Source organism: Lacerta agilis, chromosome 12, assembly GCF_009819535.1.
Source record: "Lacerta agilis isolate rLacAgi1 chromosome 12, rLacAgi1.pri, whole genome shotgun sequence".
Lineage (NCBI taxonomy): Eukaryota > Metazoa > Chordata > Lepidosauria > Squamata > Lacertidae > Lacerta > Lacerta agilis.
In genome coordinates, this window is record NC_046323.1 from 12,739,377 (window position 1) to 12,751,484 (window position 12,108).

A 12,108-nucleotide genomic window follows, 5' to 3' on the forward strand; every position below is an offset into this window, starting at 1 on the left:
ATTGGCCATGGGTCACCCAGCCCTACCTCAAGATGCCGGGGAATAAGGGTTGTACCCAGCTACATCCTACTCAGTCGATCCACTTAAATTAATGGTCTTAATTTAGTCATCTCCATTAATTTGAGTGGGTCTGCTCAAAGGATGACTAACATTGGAGACAATCCTGAATCCAGACAGATGCTCTACCTCTGAGTTACAGCCCCTTCCCTGGCAATATTATTATTATTATTATTATTATTATTATTATTATTATTATTATTATATTTTATTTATTCAATTTATGTACCGCCCTTCATCAAGAGACTCCAGGGCAGTTCACAGAATACTGCACCCTAACAAATACAGTGGGGGTCCCCCTTGCCGCATTCATAACCACCCATTCATCTCAGGAAATTTGGAACAAGCTGTAAAGCAAAAGGCACTGCATTCGAAGTATGAGTGGATACAACTGGAATTGGGAGAGTTTCGCCAAGAAGTACGTTGACCATTCTGCCATTTTCAACCCCACTGAAGTCCCTCCTGAACTACCTAATCTCAGCACAAGTTTGTTCTTGGTTTTTCTTACTCTGTAATAAAATTGTAATCCTGTGGTCGTGCTGCAGTTTGCATGTCCTCCAACAGGTGGCGACAGAACCAGCAGGCTATTGAGCAAGCAAGGAGTATGGGTGGGCTGGCAACTCAGGTGAGCTGTTTAAAGTAGAGGGGGAGATACTACAGAAGAAGGGGTGGCCCTTGGGGCAACCTGGGAGGGGGGGGAGGAAGTGTAAAGGGTACAGCAGAAGGGAAGTTGGCAAAGGAATTGGGGATGGCCGCCCCTAGTAAGTTCCAATTTTTGAACCCTCAGGAAGAAAAGCAGCCCAGTGTGCATGCGTGCAAATTTTTGATTATAACGTAAGCATAATATTGTTAACCTTTTAGCTGAAGGTTCTCTGAAAGCAACAGCATGTTCTCCATAGTGTGTGTGTGTGTGCACGGCGCACACACATATACACACAGCTACAGTCATACCTCAGGTTGTGTTCGCTATCGGAACAAGTTACTTCCGGGTTTTGGCGCGCTCGCTTGCGGTCTTTTCTTCACAACCAGAGGTACCACTGTACACAGCTGTAAGATTGAGTCGTAATACCCAGTCTCCTAGTCTCTCGCACTATTCTCCCTAGGACTGGTAGCACACATTTTTTTATTATTATTTTAAAAAACACATCAGTATTCCTTTCCATTTCTTCAAGCAACAATAAACCACCACATCCCATGAGCTTTATTTACAGCTGTTAGCTTTGACTCTTTGCTGCCGATTTTTGGTGACTTTAAGATACAAGCGCTATCGTCTTTGGGGGAAGAATGCTCTACGCTCCTCAGAAACCCCTTGCTGTGCAAGACTGGTCTGTCACCTTTGGAAATGGAAACTCGGGAATTTTCCTTCAGGCAGGCATTAACTTCCTGCTTTAGGAAGCAGGAATCATTCACAGAATGATTTCACACTTCGGGTATAGGGAGGGTGCTAGTTACAGGTTAAACTTGTTCCTGGCTAAGCTTGACATACTTTGCAGCATGACAACCAGAAAGATGAAGGGCGAGAGCTTTAAGAATACCAGCCAGATGGGCGGAGTATAAATAATAAAAGTATTGTTAGAGATTTTAGGAGCAGAGGAAGGCTGGGCTTTGGTCCCACCCTATTTATGTGGGTTACAAGATGCTTAGAATGTCTCCAAAGATGCACTTGGTCTCACATGCTCCATTTGCAGGGGGGAAACACACACACACACACACACACCCAGACCTTCAAGCCTGTTGATCCCTTCCCTAATAATCCCTAGCCTGGGATTCAGTCCAACTTACCCCTTTCAATTTCACATTCAGGAGAGGAAGCCCCGCTGCATTCACTGCGAGGTCCTAGTAGAGGAAAGATGCCAAATTCAGACAGCGAGATGGGGCTGGACAGATCCAGGCTTCTAGGCCGTGCCACGGGGAGAAACTGAGATGGCGTCTCAAAGGGGCTCGTCGGACCAGAGCTGAAACTGGATACGGACTGGGTTTCAGAGTCGTCTTCGGACACCAGGCTGTTGCAGGTGTCGTCCTCAAATACTTCCGAAGCAACTGTGCAAAATCAGAGCGCAAAAAAAAGTCAAGAGAGCAAAATCTGATTAGAAGGATTTCCCCTCCAAGCCCTCCATCTGCTTGTACGTCTTGTTTATAAACCGTCCTCTCGAGGGCAATAGTTACAAACGGTATACGAATGCTGGTTTTCTGAAGTCTATCCAGTCAAGAGCCCTGTTTTAGAAAAGCATTTTGCCCTATTATCCAAGGCTAGGTGTAAAGCAGGGGTGGGGAAGCTGTGGCCTCCCAAACGTGACTGAACCACAACTCTCATCATTCCTTGTCGCTGGCCATACTGATGGGAGTTATAGTCCAGCCGCAGGTTTCTTGCCCCTGCTATAAATAAGGCATGGAGCTACCACACTCGGGCGTTATGTAGAGGTTGGCAAAAGCAGTTTCTGAACGACAGACACTTAATGCTGTAGTCTCAAAAGTCAACAGCACCAGAAGGAACAGGTCACCAAAACAGTAGCAAAGTACAGCGGAACCCTGGTTCTCAAACTTGATCCATTCCGGAAGTCCATTCGACTCCCGGAACCATTCGAAAACCAAGGCATGGCTTCCGATTGGCTGCAGGAGCTTCCAGCACTGAAGCAGAAGCCATGTCGGATGTTTGGCTTCCAAAAAACGTTCGCAAACCGGAACACTAACATCTGGGTTTTCAGCGTTCGGGAGCCAATTTGTTCATCAATTAAGCCGTTCGAGAAACAAGTATGACCACAGGCAACGCCCGGTTTAGGCCCATCTGAATGGCATGTGATTGTGGCACACACTGTCAAACCCAGAAGTAGCCCACAAAAGTCACAAACGTCATGAAAAGGGGTAGAGCTGGGTGAAGTGGGATTTCCGGAACGGAAACCCCACGCAAAACGAGGATTGCCTACATAAAGAAAACAAGCAGCTGACAGTTCATCTTATACTCCGGGAACAAAACTATCAAGGGTGCCAGCCATTTCCAACCAAGCCACAGGCTTCACAACGGGGAATATTGTTTATTGACGATAAATAAATAGGAGTTTGGGTGGGAACGATAGTTCTTATCCCGAGACAAGTCGGTGATTCATCTGAACACAGCAGGTTCGATCCCTTCCCAGTTGCCATTTCCATTGTTTTAAAAGGGAAAGCAGCTGGCTTTAACAGATATGGGTCCTTCAGGGTCAACGCTGCACAGCTTTCCGTGCTGTGTTTAGTTGCTGTGGTGACCTACAAACAACACTGTTCTGCCGCAAGTATGTGTTTTGTCTTCCAGTAACTCTCCAATACAAAACGTAGCCAGAGAAGGTGCTCTGAGGTCCCGGTCAGGGTGGATGAACCGCTGGCCTAAGCTCAAACTGTATTTCAGGCAAGGGTTTTTAACCGCCTGATACAATATTTTACATGGTTAAAGGGATAACGGAAATTCAGCGTAAGCAGGAAAACAAGTAAAAAATTGAATCGTTTATGAACACAAATCACACATAGCTTCAAGCTTGCTATATAAAGAATCTCCATTGGCCCCAAGGTCCACAGGATGGTACAAAAACTGACTGATGCAAGTTTCAGAGACAAGGCCCTGCACGTTTCCAAGCTTTTTGCAAGAAGTCCAGAATTTCGCAATTGATTTCAGAACATGACCTTTCAGAGTAGTTCAATATTCAATGTTTTTTCAATCTCTGTCCCAGAAACCCTATTTTGTATCCTGGGGTTCAATCTTTTCAGACTGCAACGTGTTGTTCTGTGCTTCATAAAAGTTTATGAGGCAGAGGACTTTTGGAGTCTGAATGCGACAATATCTAGCTCGCATATATTTTGTTTTTCTTTATTACATGTTTATCCCGTCTTTTATCTTCACAATAAGCCTGAGAGGTAAGATAGGCTGCAAAAGAGGGTCATAGTTGAGTGGGGATTTGAACCCAGGTTACCCTCATTCTGGTCCGACACTCTAATCCCGACACCACACTCGCTCTCTGTGACCACATTTGTATATTAGGCTAAACTACAGTTTAGTTGCTGCTGCAGTACTCATATCTCCTGCTTCCCCTCTTCTCTGTCATGGTGGTAAGGAGGAATTCAGAAGCTTTTTCTTCAAGTTTCCACAAACCACATTTTAGTGTGTCACTGAAACTCTAAACTATGGTTAAGGTTAGCTATGGCTGGCTTAAACAGGGCAGCTTCACAACCCATGGTCTGAAGCTGGCTTGTTTCAAACAAACGATCACAATTTGTAGTGTTTGGATGATACAACAAGCTGCATTTAATCTAAACTGGAAGGGAAAGCTCCCAAACTCCTTGCAGCCACACTGGAGAAGAAGGGAGTATGCAAACCTGGCATAGGCAAACTCAACCCCCCAGATATTTTGGAACTACAACTCCCATCATCCCTAGCTAACAGGACCAGTGGTCAGGGATGATGGGAATTGTAGTCTCAAAACATCTGGAGAGCCGAGTTTACCTAGGCCTGATGCAAACCTTGGGGACACTGAAGCTTGTTCTTATTGTGCTAAACCATGGTTTACCCCAGCATCCAAACCGAGCCAATGGATGGAACCAAATTGTACAACGTGCCACGTGGTCATTGTGGAGTAGTTGTCTTTGACAGGGTGCAAACTCTACAGCTACTTCCTTCCACTTACTGGAGATATTATCCGGCTCTAATTTGCACACAGAAAGGTTTCCTGCCGACGCATTGTTGCCTTCAGCCCCCACGCCGCATCCCCTGGGCCCCATGGATGAGGCTCGCCGCCTCTCGTGGATCTCGTCGGAGATCATCTCCAAGTTTTTCAAAGCTGTCTTGTATTCGCCTTTGGCCAACGCCAACTTTGCTTGCAGATCGTCTACGGTCTTCTTCAATTGCTAATGAAGCAAGCGGAAGAGACATGTTAAGTGTAGAAATATTGAAGCGATGATTCTTCAACATCAACTTTGTTGGACTGGTCATGTTGTGCTGATAACCTGACCATCATCTTCCATAGCAACTACTCTATTCCGAACTTAAAAATGGAAAGCGTAATGCTGGTGGTCAACAAAAGAGGTTTAAAGACTCTCTCAAGGCAAATCTAAAAAAATGTGGTATAAACACCGACTACTGGGAAACACTGGCCTGTGAACGCTCCAATTGGAGAAAAGCCTTTACCCAAAGTGTCATGGAATTTGGAGATGCTCAAACTCAGGACAAAAGGGAGAAACGTACCAAGAGGAAGGCACGCTTGGCAAACCCTCACCATGATCAACTCCCGCCCAGAAACCTATGTCCCCACCATGTGGATCCAGAATTGGCCTCCACAGTCACTTACGGACCCACTGTTAAAGCTGTGCTTATGGAAGACAATCTTACTCGGCTACAAGTGATCACCAAAGAAGATTAAAGTCCTGCTAAAGAACTTCATCCACTCCAGCAATAGGGAACCTGTGGCCCTCCTGATGTGTGGACTCCAACTCCCATCAACCCCTCAACCCAGACCATGGCAGCTGAATCTGATGGGAACTGTATTCTAATGCCATCACCCTGGCATACAGGAATGGAATTGTAGAACCCTCTTCTGCAACTGCCACCACGGAGATGTTTCAAATGTTTGCTGGTAAGCCGCTTTGGGCGCATACAGTGGTACCTCGGTTAAGAACAGTCCTGTTTACGAACGATTCGGTTTACGAACTCCACAAAACCGGAAGTAGTGCCCGGGTTTGCAAACTTAACCTCGGTCTAAGAACGGAACCCGAACAGTGGAAGGGCACCAGCGGCAGGAGGCCTCATTAGGGAAAGAACGCCTCAGTTTAAGAACGATTTCGGTTTAAGAACGGACTTCCGGAACGGATTAAGTTCGTAAACCATGGTACCACTGTATAAGTAAAATCAATCAATAAATCTATTAAATATTCAGGAAAAGTCAGAAGCCCAATGTAACTTCGTTTATTCAACAGCTCACTCCCATATTAAAACAAGAACACACTCTGAAAGCCCCAACAACAAGAACTGACAGTTGGCAGTTGACAGTTGACAGAGCTTGCCATTAGAACTTTCGTCCACCTACGCTCTGCGATTGGTTAGAATCATAACGTGTTAAACCCAATACATAACAAAATCAGATGCTACAACTTCTCCTGAATGCCTGAATAGGGACCGTTTTTGCATGACGTTTCCCAACCATCACCTTTGTAGTTAAATCCAAACAAGATCATTATTATTGTTATCATTATTATTATTATCCCTACGATAGGACATGATTAAGGATACAGACAAGTTTTTTTTCACTGAAACACATCAACTGCAGTCATGATTTGCAACAGATCTGCTACAGATTGCCAGTTGCTCCAGGAAGATGTATTTGATACGTACCTCTAACTGTACATAATACTTTGCCTTGAGTTCGAAGTAAGGCCTGTAAGGAGAACACAGAGAGGGAGGAGAGAATGGGTTTTATCATTCTTGGTAGAACAATCCACAGAGAAGGATGGAGAAGATCTCTACTCCGCGCTGGCACAGGGGCTTCGCGGAGAATGTTCTAGAAACGATCAAAGCTTTGGTGGGAAGCGTACCTTCCCCTGTGCTTGGTGCCCACACACATAGGGCACAGCTCCTGTCTTCCCAGTCAGTTCCACAAAACAGTTGCTATTTTGTGGTAGGGTTCCATCCAGTGCTCTTTTTCTAGAAAAAGAGGTGCTAGAACTCACCACGAACGCCTCCCTTGTTCTCTTATAATGGCAATGGTGCCCACCTGAGAGGGGGCAGAATTGAGTTTTGGTGAGTTCCAGCTGAAAAAAACATCTGGTTCCATCGCATATTGGCAAGTCAGGTAGCACAACTATAGGTGATTGGACTTGCACAACAAACCTGCTTTCTCCAGAAGGTCGTATTTGGGGGTGGGGGGGATAAATGCAGTGCTTTGCAAATTTGGGCCCCCAGCTGTTGTTGGACCACAGCTCCCATCATCCCTGACTACTGGTCCTGCTAGCTAGGGATGATGGGGGTTGAAGTCCAACAAGTTTGAGAAACGCTGGGATGAGGGACAGGAAAAAGACGGGACAAAGCGCTGGAAAGGGTGGGATTATGCTTGCTTTGACACACCATCATCTAACCTCCCAGCAGACAAATCAGAATGAATGCTCAATGAAACAGCACCCTACATGCGACACACAGAGACCAGGAGGAAGTATATGAGGTCTAATAGAACTGGCTTGCTTACTTGGATTATTTAGAGCAAGTCTTCAGTCCCTCCTCTAGAGTAGCATTTAGTCGCAATTAAGGCACACTGCTTCAAACCTGCATATCTTCTTTGGCTGGGTTGCATGGTCCTGCCTTGTGGTACAGATGTGTGTTGGACACCTGATAACTGAAATGCCAAGTGAAGGTTTGCAGATACGAAAAGAGCCTGGGGCGTTGCTAGGTATCTAAAAAGGCTCAAGGAACAGACCCACGACACACATAAAAATTTGCAGGTGCTACTTTTGATATGTAGATGTGCAAATCTTGGCCATGTTTCAGGGGGAAAGCAAAACAAAAAGTTTCAGAAGTGGGGAGAAATTATTATAAATTAGTTTGGAGATGGTATTTAGCACCAGTAAATCAAGTAAACAAGGAATATTCGGTGTTACATTAGAGGGGATGCCAGGAAACCAGGAATTATGTTCACATGTGGTGGGGGTGCAAATATGTACAATTTTTTTTGCAAAGGGTGTTTAAGGAGGTAACAGAAATCACAGGCTAGGAAGAACTTGCTCACAAATTTATTGACAGCTGCACGAATTATGATAGCTGGGAAGTGGAAGGGGCAAGCAGAATATACAATGAAAGAATGGTATAAAGAGGTGTGGGATGTAGCTATTAACGATAAATTAACAGGTACCATTAAGGTAAGACGGGGAATATGCAGGAGGAATGATTTTGAGGAGATATGGAGGGTGTTTGTAGAATTTGTACTGTTAAAATGGAAAGGGGTCAAACCATCACAAGAGGTGTTGAAATTTTGGGAGGTTGGATAGTTACAATGGAATGGTCTCTGTGGTGGGTGCACATTTTTGTTCTTATGTATGATTATTACTTTGTCAAAATAAAATAAAAATAATAAGGGGAGAAAGAAGGGGGGGAAGTGGGGAGAAGAGGTTGGAAATCTAGGGCCGAGTGCATGTTTGGGGCCTCTGTGGACCATCCCCTAACACTACTCTTGAAAAGAGCCGCCCTAGATCAAAAACCTAAGAGTTTCACATCACCCTAGAGAGCAGTTTCCCAAACTTGGGTCTCCAGCTGTTGCTGGACTACAACTCCAATGATCCCTAAGGAGAAGGACCAGTGATCAGGAAGGATGGGAACTGGAGTCCCAAAATAGCTGGAGACCCAAGTTTGGGAAACCCTGTCCTAGACCATGTGCAGACAAATGTCCAGCGACCATCCATGCACGTGCAAAATTGCCCCGATGGATGCACTGCAAACAGCTCCACCTACTTAGATTTATTTATGGTCCTTTTGAGCTTCTTCTCCAGCTGTTTCATCCTGCCCATGGCAGCGTTGTATTTGGCAGCTGTCTCCTTGTGCACCAGCTCACTTCGGGTTTTCGTCTGCTCTGCTTCCATGACCTTTACAGAAGAAAAGGGGAGGGGGGGAGAAACCGCAGTTTTGAGTTGAAGCAACTGCAGGCCTGTTAAGATGCATCGCTTGGGTATGTTTTTCAAATGGCACTGTTTCTGCACGTTCTCAGTCAAGGATACCAGGGGTGACAATTGCCACCAAGATCTGCAAATGGAAGCTATAAATCAGGGGTCAGCAAGGCTTAACTTGCCTGGGCCAGTTCACTGCCGCGGAGCCCCCTCCGTGGGCCAGATTGCGGGTGTGCGTGAGCACACCTCTCCGCAATTTCCAGCATCTGTATCTGCGCAGACGCGATTTCTGGCGCCGCTTGGCGAGTCCCCGCACCACACTGTGTCGGTTTAGCGCAGCGCGCAGGGACTTGCCAAGCGGGCGGCTCATGAGCCGGTAATAATAATAATAATAATAATAATAATAATAATAATAATAATTTATATCCCGCCCATCTGGCTGGTTTTCCCCAGCCACTCTGGGCGGCTTCCAACAGAATGTTAAAATACAATAATCTATTAAACATTAAAAGCTTCCCTAAACAGGGCTGCTTTCGGATGTCTCCTAAAAGTCTGGTAGATGGTTTTCTCTTTGACATCTGGTGGGAGGGTGTTCCACAGGGCGGGTGCCACTACCGAGAAGGCCCTCTGCCTGGTTCCTTGTAACTTGGCTTCTCGCAGCGATGGAACCGCCAGAAGGCCCTCAGCAGAACGATGGGGTGGAGACGCTCCTTCAGGTATACTGGACCGAGGCCGTTTAGGCTGCTTGTGGCCCATGGGCCTTAGGTTGCCAACCCCTGCTGTAAATGCTTAGCAAGAATTCTTTAGTATGTGAGTGTGGTTATAGGGAGATATCCTATACATATGAGCAAGCGAGTGAGAATATGTATAAGTATTAGGGACATATTTTTGACCATCTGACTAAATTTTCAGTATGGAAACACAAATGGGTGGTGGTCATAAAGAGACAACAATTCTGCTTCTGAGCACTTGTTATGGCACTTACAAGGGAAGAAATAATTCTTAACTTAGGCCCACATTCACAGCATACATTTAAAGCACCGTAAACTGTAATGGCTTCTCCCAAAGAATTCTGGGAGCCGTAGTTTGTTAAGGGTTGCTAAAAGCTGGAAGCTGTTAGGAGACCCCTACAATTCCCAGAGTTCCCTGTGAAGAGAGACTGATTCTTAAATCACACTGGGAGCTGTAGCATTGAGAGGGGAACAGGGGTCTCTTGACAACTCCCACCAACCTTAACAAACTACACCTCCCAGGATTCTTTGGGACAACTTTTTGAAGTTGTATTTGTGGTGCTTTAAAGGTATTGTGTGAATGTGGCCATTTATCCTAAGTGCTGCCCCACAATCTGTTCCTGAACAGCTTGATCACAATACTATCGAATTTAACATATATGCAAGGGGAAAGCTATCTGTGAAATTCAGCACAGCCTCATTTAATTTCAAATGTTAATGTGCCTCAAAAATAAAATTAAAAAACAGGGGAGGAAGCCATGCATAACGTAGGCCCAACAAAAAGACTCCCTTACGTTCCATTACATATCTAAGATTGTTCAGTGGAGCTCATTTCGTATCATTTTATGTGACACATTCGAAACAAAAAGGGCACTCAGAAAGAAGCCGTATTTTTGACTGCTCTGTTCTTCTGGAGTACTGCCATAGTCAGAGCCTGAGCATCTGAAAGCCATGTTTCTCCAGGCGTCGGAGTTAGACTGACACGAGGGATTTGGGCTTTTAATGTTTTCCAGTTTGACCGTGTTTTAGTGCCGCGAAAATTACTTGGCATTTCCACAGATTGGGCTTGACAGCATTTCATTCTCAGCTATCATCCGATGGCCATGTTTTCACACCTGTATCCCTCACTGGATAGCTGCAACATCAAGTGATGGCTTAAATGTGTGAAAGAACCATCAGAGATCAAAACACATCTAAACCAGCCTTGTAGATACACCTCTATAGGCAGAGAAGGGCTTTGTTTCTATGCTGGGCACTGAGAAGGGGTGAGGTGCTCTATTCCTTCTTCACCAGCAAATTTGTCTACACGCAATTCGCATTGTGACTACCGAGTTAGTGCTTCAATACAAAGCTGATCTGGAACCCGACACAAACCAGAGGCAGTTCATACTTTCAGCTACACAACCTACACTCACAGCAAGACTCGTCCCACTTCGTAGTAGAAGCTGGAAAACGCAACAGTGCAAAAGATTTGTGCGTCTTCTTCCCTGCTTGCAAGAGCCAGCTGTAAAATGCATGCCACCCAACATTCTGCACGAAGTATCCAATAATCTTTAGCTCCCCGTTCTCCAAGGCAGCAGAGGCACAGGAAAGGAACAGCTTTTCCAAGGCAAGCCAGCAACAGATCTTACCCTCTGAGTGGCGTGGTTGAGCATCTCCTGCCAGGCAGAATCAAACTGACGCTTGTCATCTTCCAGGAGCCTCTGCTCGGCAAGAGAAATGGTCTCTTTCGCAGCTCGGAGGACCTCCGTAGCTCTCTGAAAATCCTGGGTCGCTTTCTGAGCTTCCAACTGTGCCTAAAAGGTGCGAGAGAGAGGCAGGGATTTAGCACAAACGGATTTCAACATGTAGAAAAGAAGGGAAGATCAGATACAAAATGGTATCCTTTTATTGACTTTGTTAAGACAATCGAATGTGGTTTTGACCCTCCACCGACACATGGAACCTTATGGAGAGACACAAGCATTTCTGGAGCTCTATTAACCTGTGACCCTGAAATTTCAGGTGCCCTTCCCCCCAAAATGATGCCTAAGATTTGTGCAAGTTTTGCGCCATTTTGTGCCACAAACCAGGCGTTTTGTGCTGCCTCCCAAACTGAGTACAGTGGTACCTCGGGTTACAGACGCTTCAGGTTACAGACTCAGCTAACCCAGAAATAGTACCTCGGGTTAAGAACTTTGCTTCAGGATGAGAACAGAAATCGTGCGGCGGCAGCGGGAGGGTCCATTAGCTAAAGTGGTACCCCACGTTAAGAACAGTTTCAGGTTAAGAACGGGGTTCTTGGGGTCACGACTTCATTCCCCCAAAACCTAACCTTGCCCAACTGACTTCAAACCAGTACCAAAGCTGCATGCCGGTTTGTGCAGCGGGGGGAAAGAGAGAAATGGATAATTGCCGGGTTTCAGTTTTGCCCAATGGTTCCCCATCTCGTTTTCTATTTCAGCTTGCCCTCCAATGAATGATATCCTTAAATGCCATTAGCGGGCAACTTCTAATTTGATTTACCTCAAGTTAAATATTGCAAATTTTAATGGGGCACCATTGCTACAGCCCTTTTCATTACGCAAAACAGTATACAGTTCTTCACCCATTCAGCATCACAAGAGTTTAACCATGTTAAATGAGGCCAAGATAGCAAGCTTATCAGTGCTTACAAATGTCAGGTGAAGATGTCGCTTTGTGGGGGTGTCTCCAACACATTTCACGGGACCCA

The 12,108-nt window shown here is 45.5% G+C and overlaps 1 protein-coding gene across 1 annotated transcript in view; it reads right to left on the reverse strand.

The window, feature by feature from the left end:
• Nucleotides 1-12,108, reverse strand: part of SH3BP5 (SH3 domain binding protein 5) — a 56,857-nt gene that overhangs the window by 1,801 nt on the left and 42,948 nt on the right. Inside the window, exons 4-8 of the mRNA XM_033165364.1 lie at nucleotides 11,027-11,191; nucleotides 8,513-8,643; nucleotides 6,410-6,452; nucleotides 4,710-4,929; nucleotides 1,840-2,097 (exon numbers count right to left, since the gene is read on the reverse strand). Of these exons, the coding sequence (XP_033021255.1) occupies nucleotides 1,840-2,097; nucleotides 4,710-4,929; nucleotides 6,410-6,452; nucleotides 8,513-8,643; nucleotides 11,027-11,191 (817 nt within the window). The remainder of the gene's footprint in view (nucleotides 1-1,839; nucleotides 2,098-4,709; nucleotides 4,930-6,409; nucleotides 6,453-8,512; nucleotides 8,644-11,026; nucleotides 11,192-12,108) is intronic.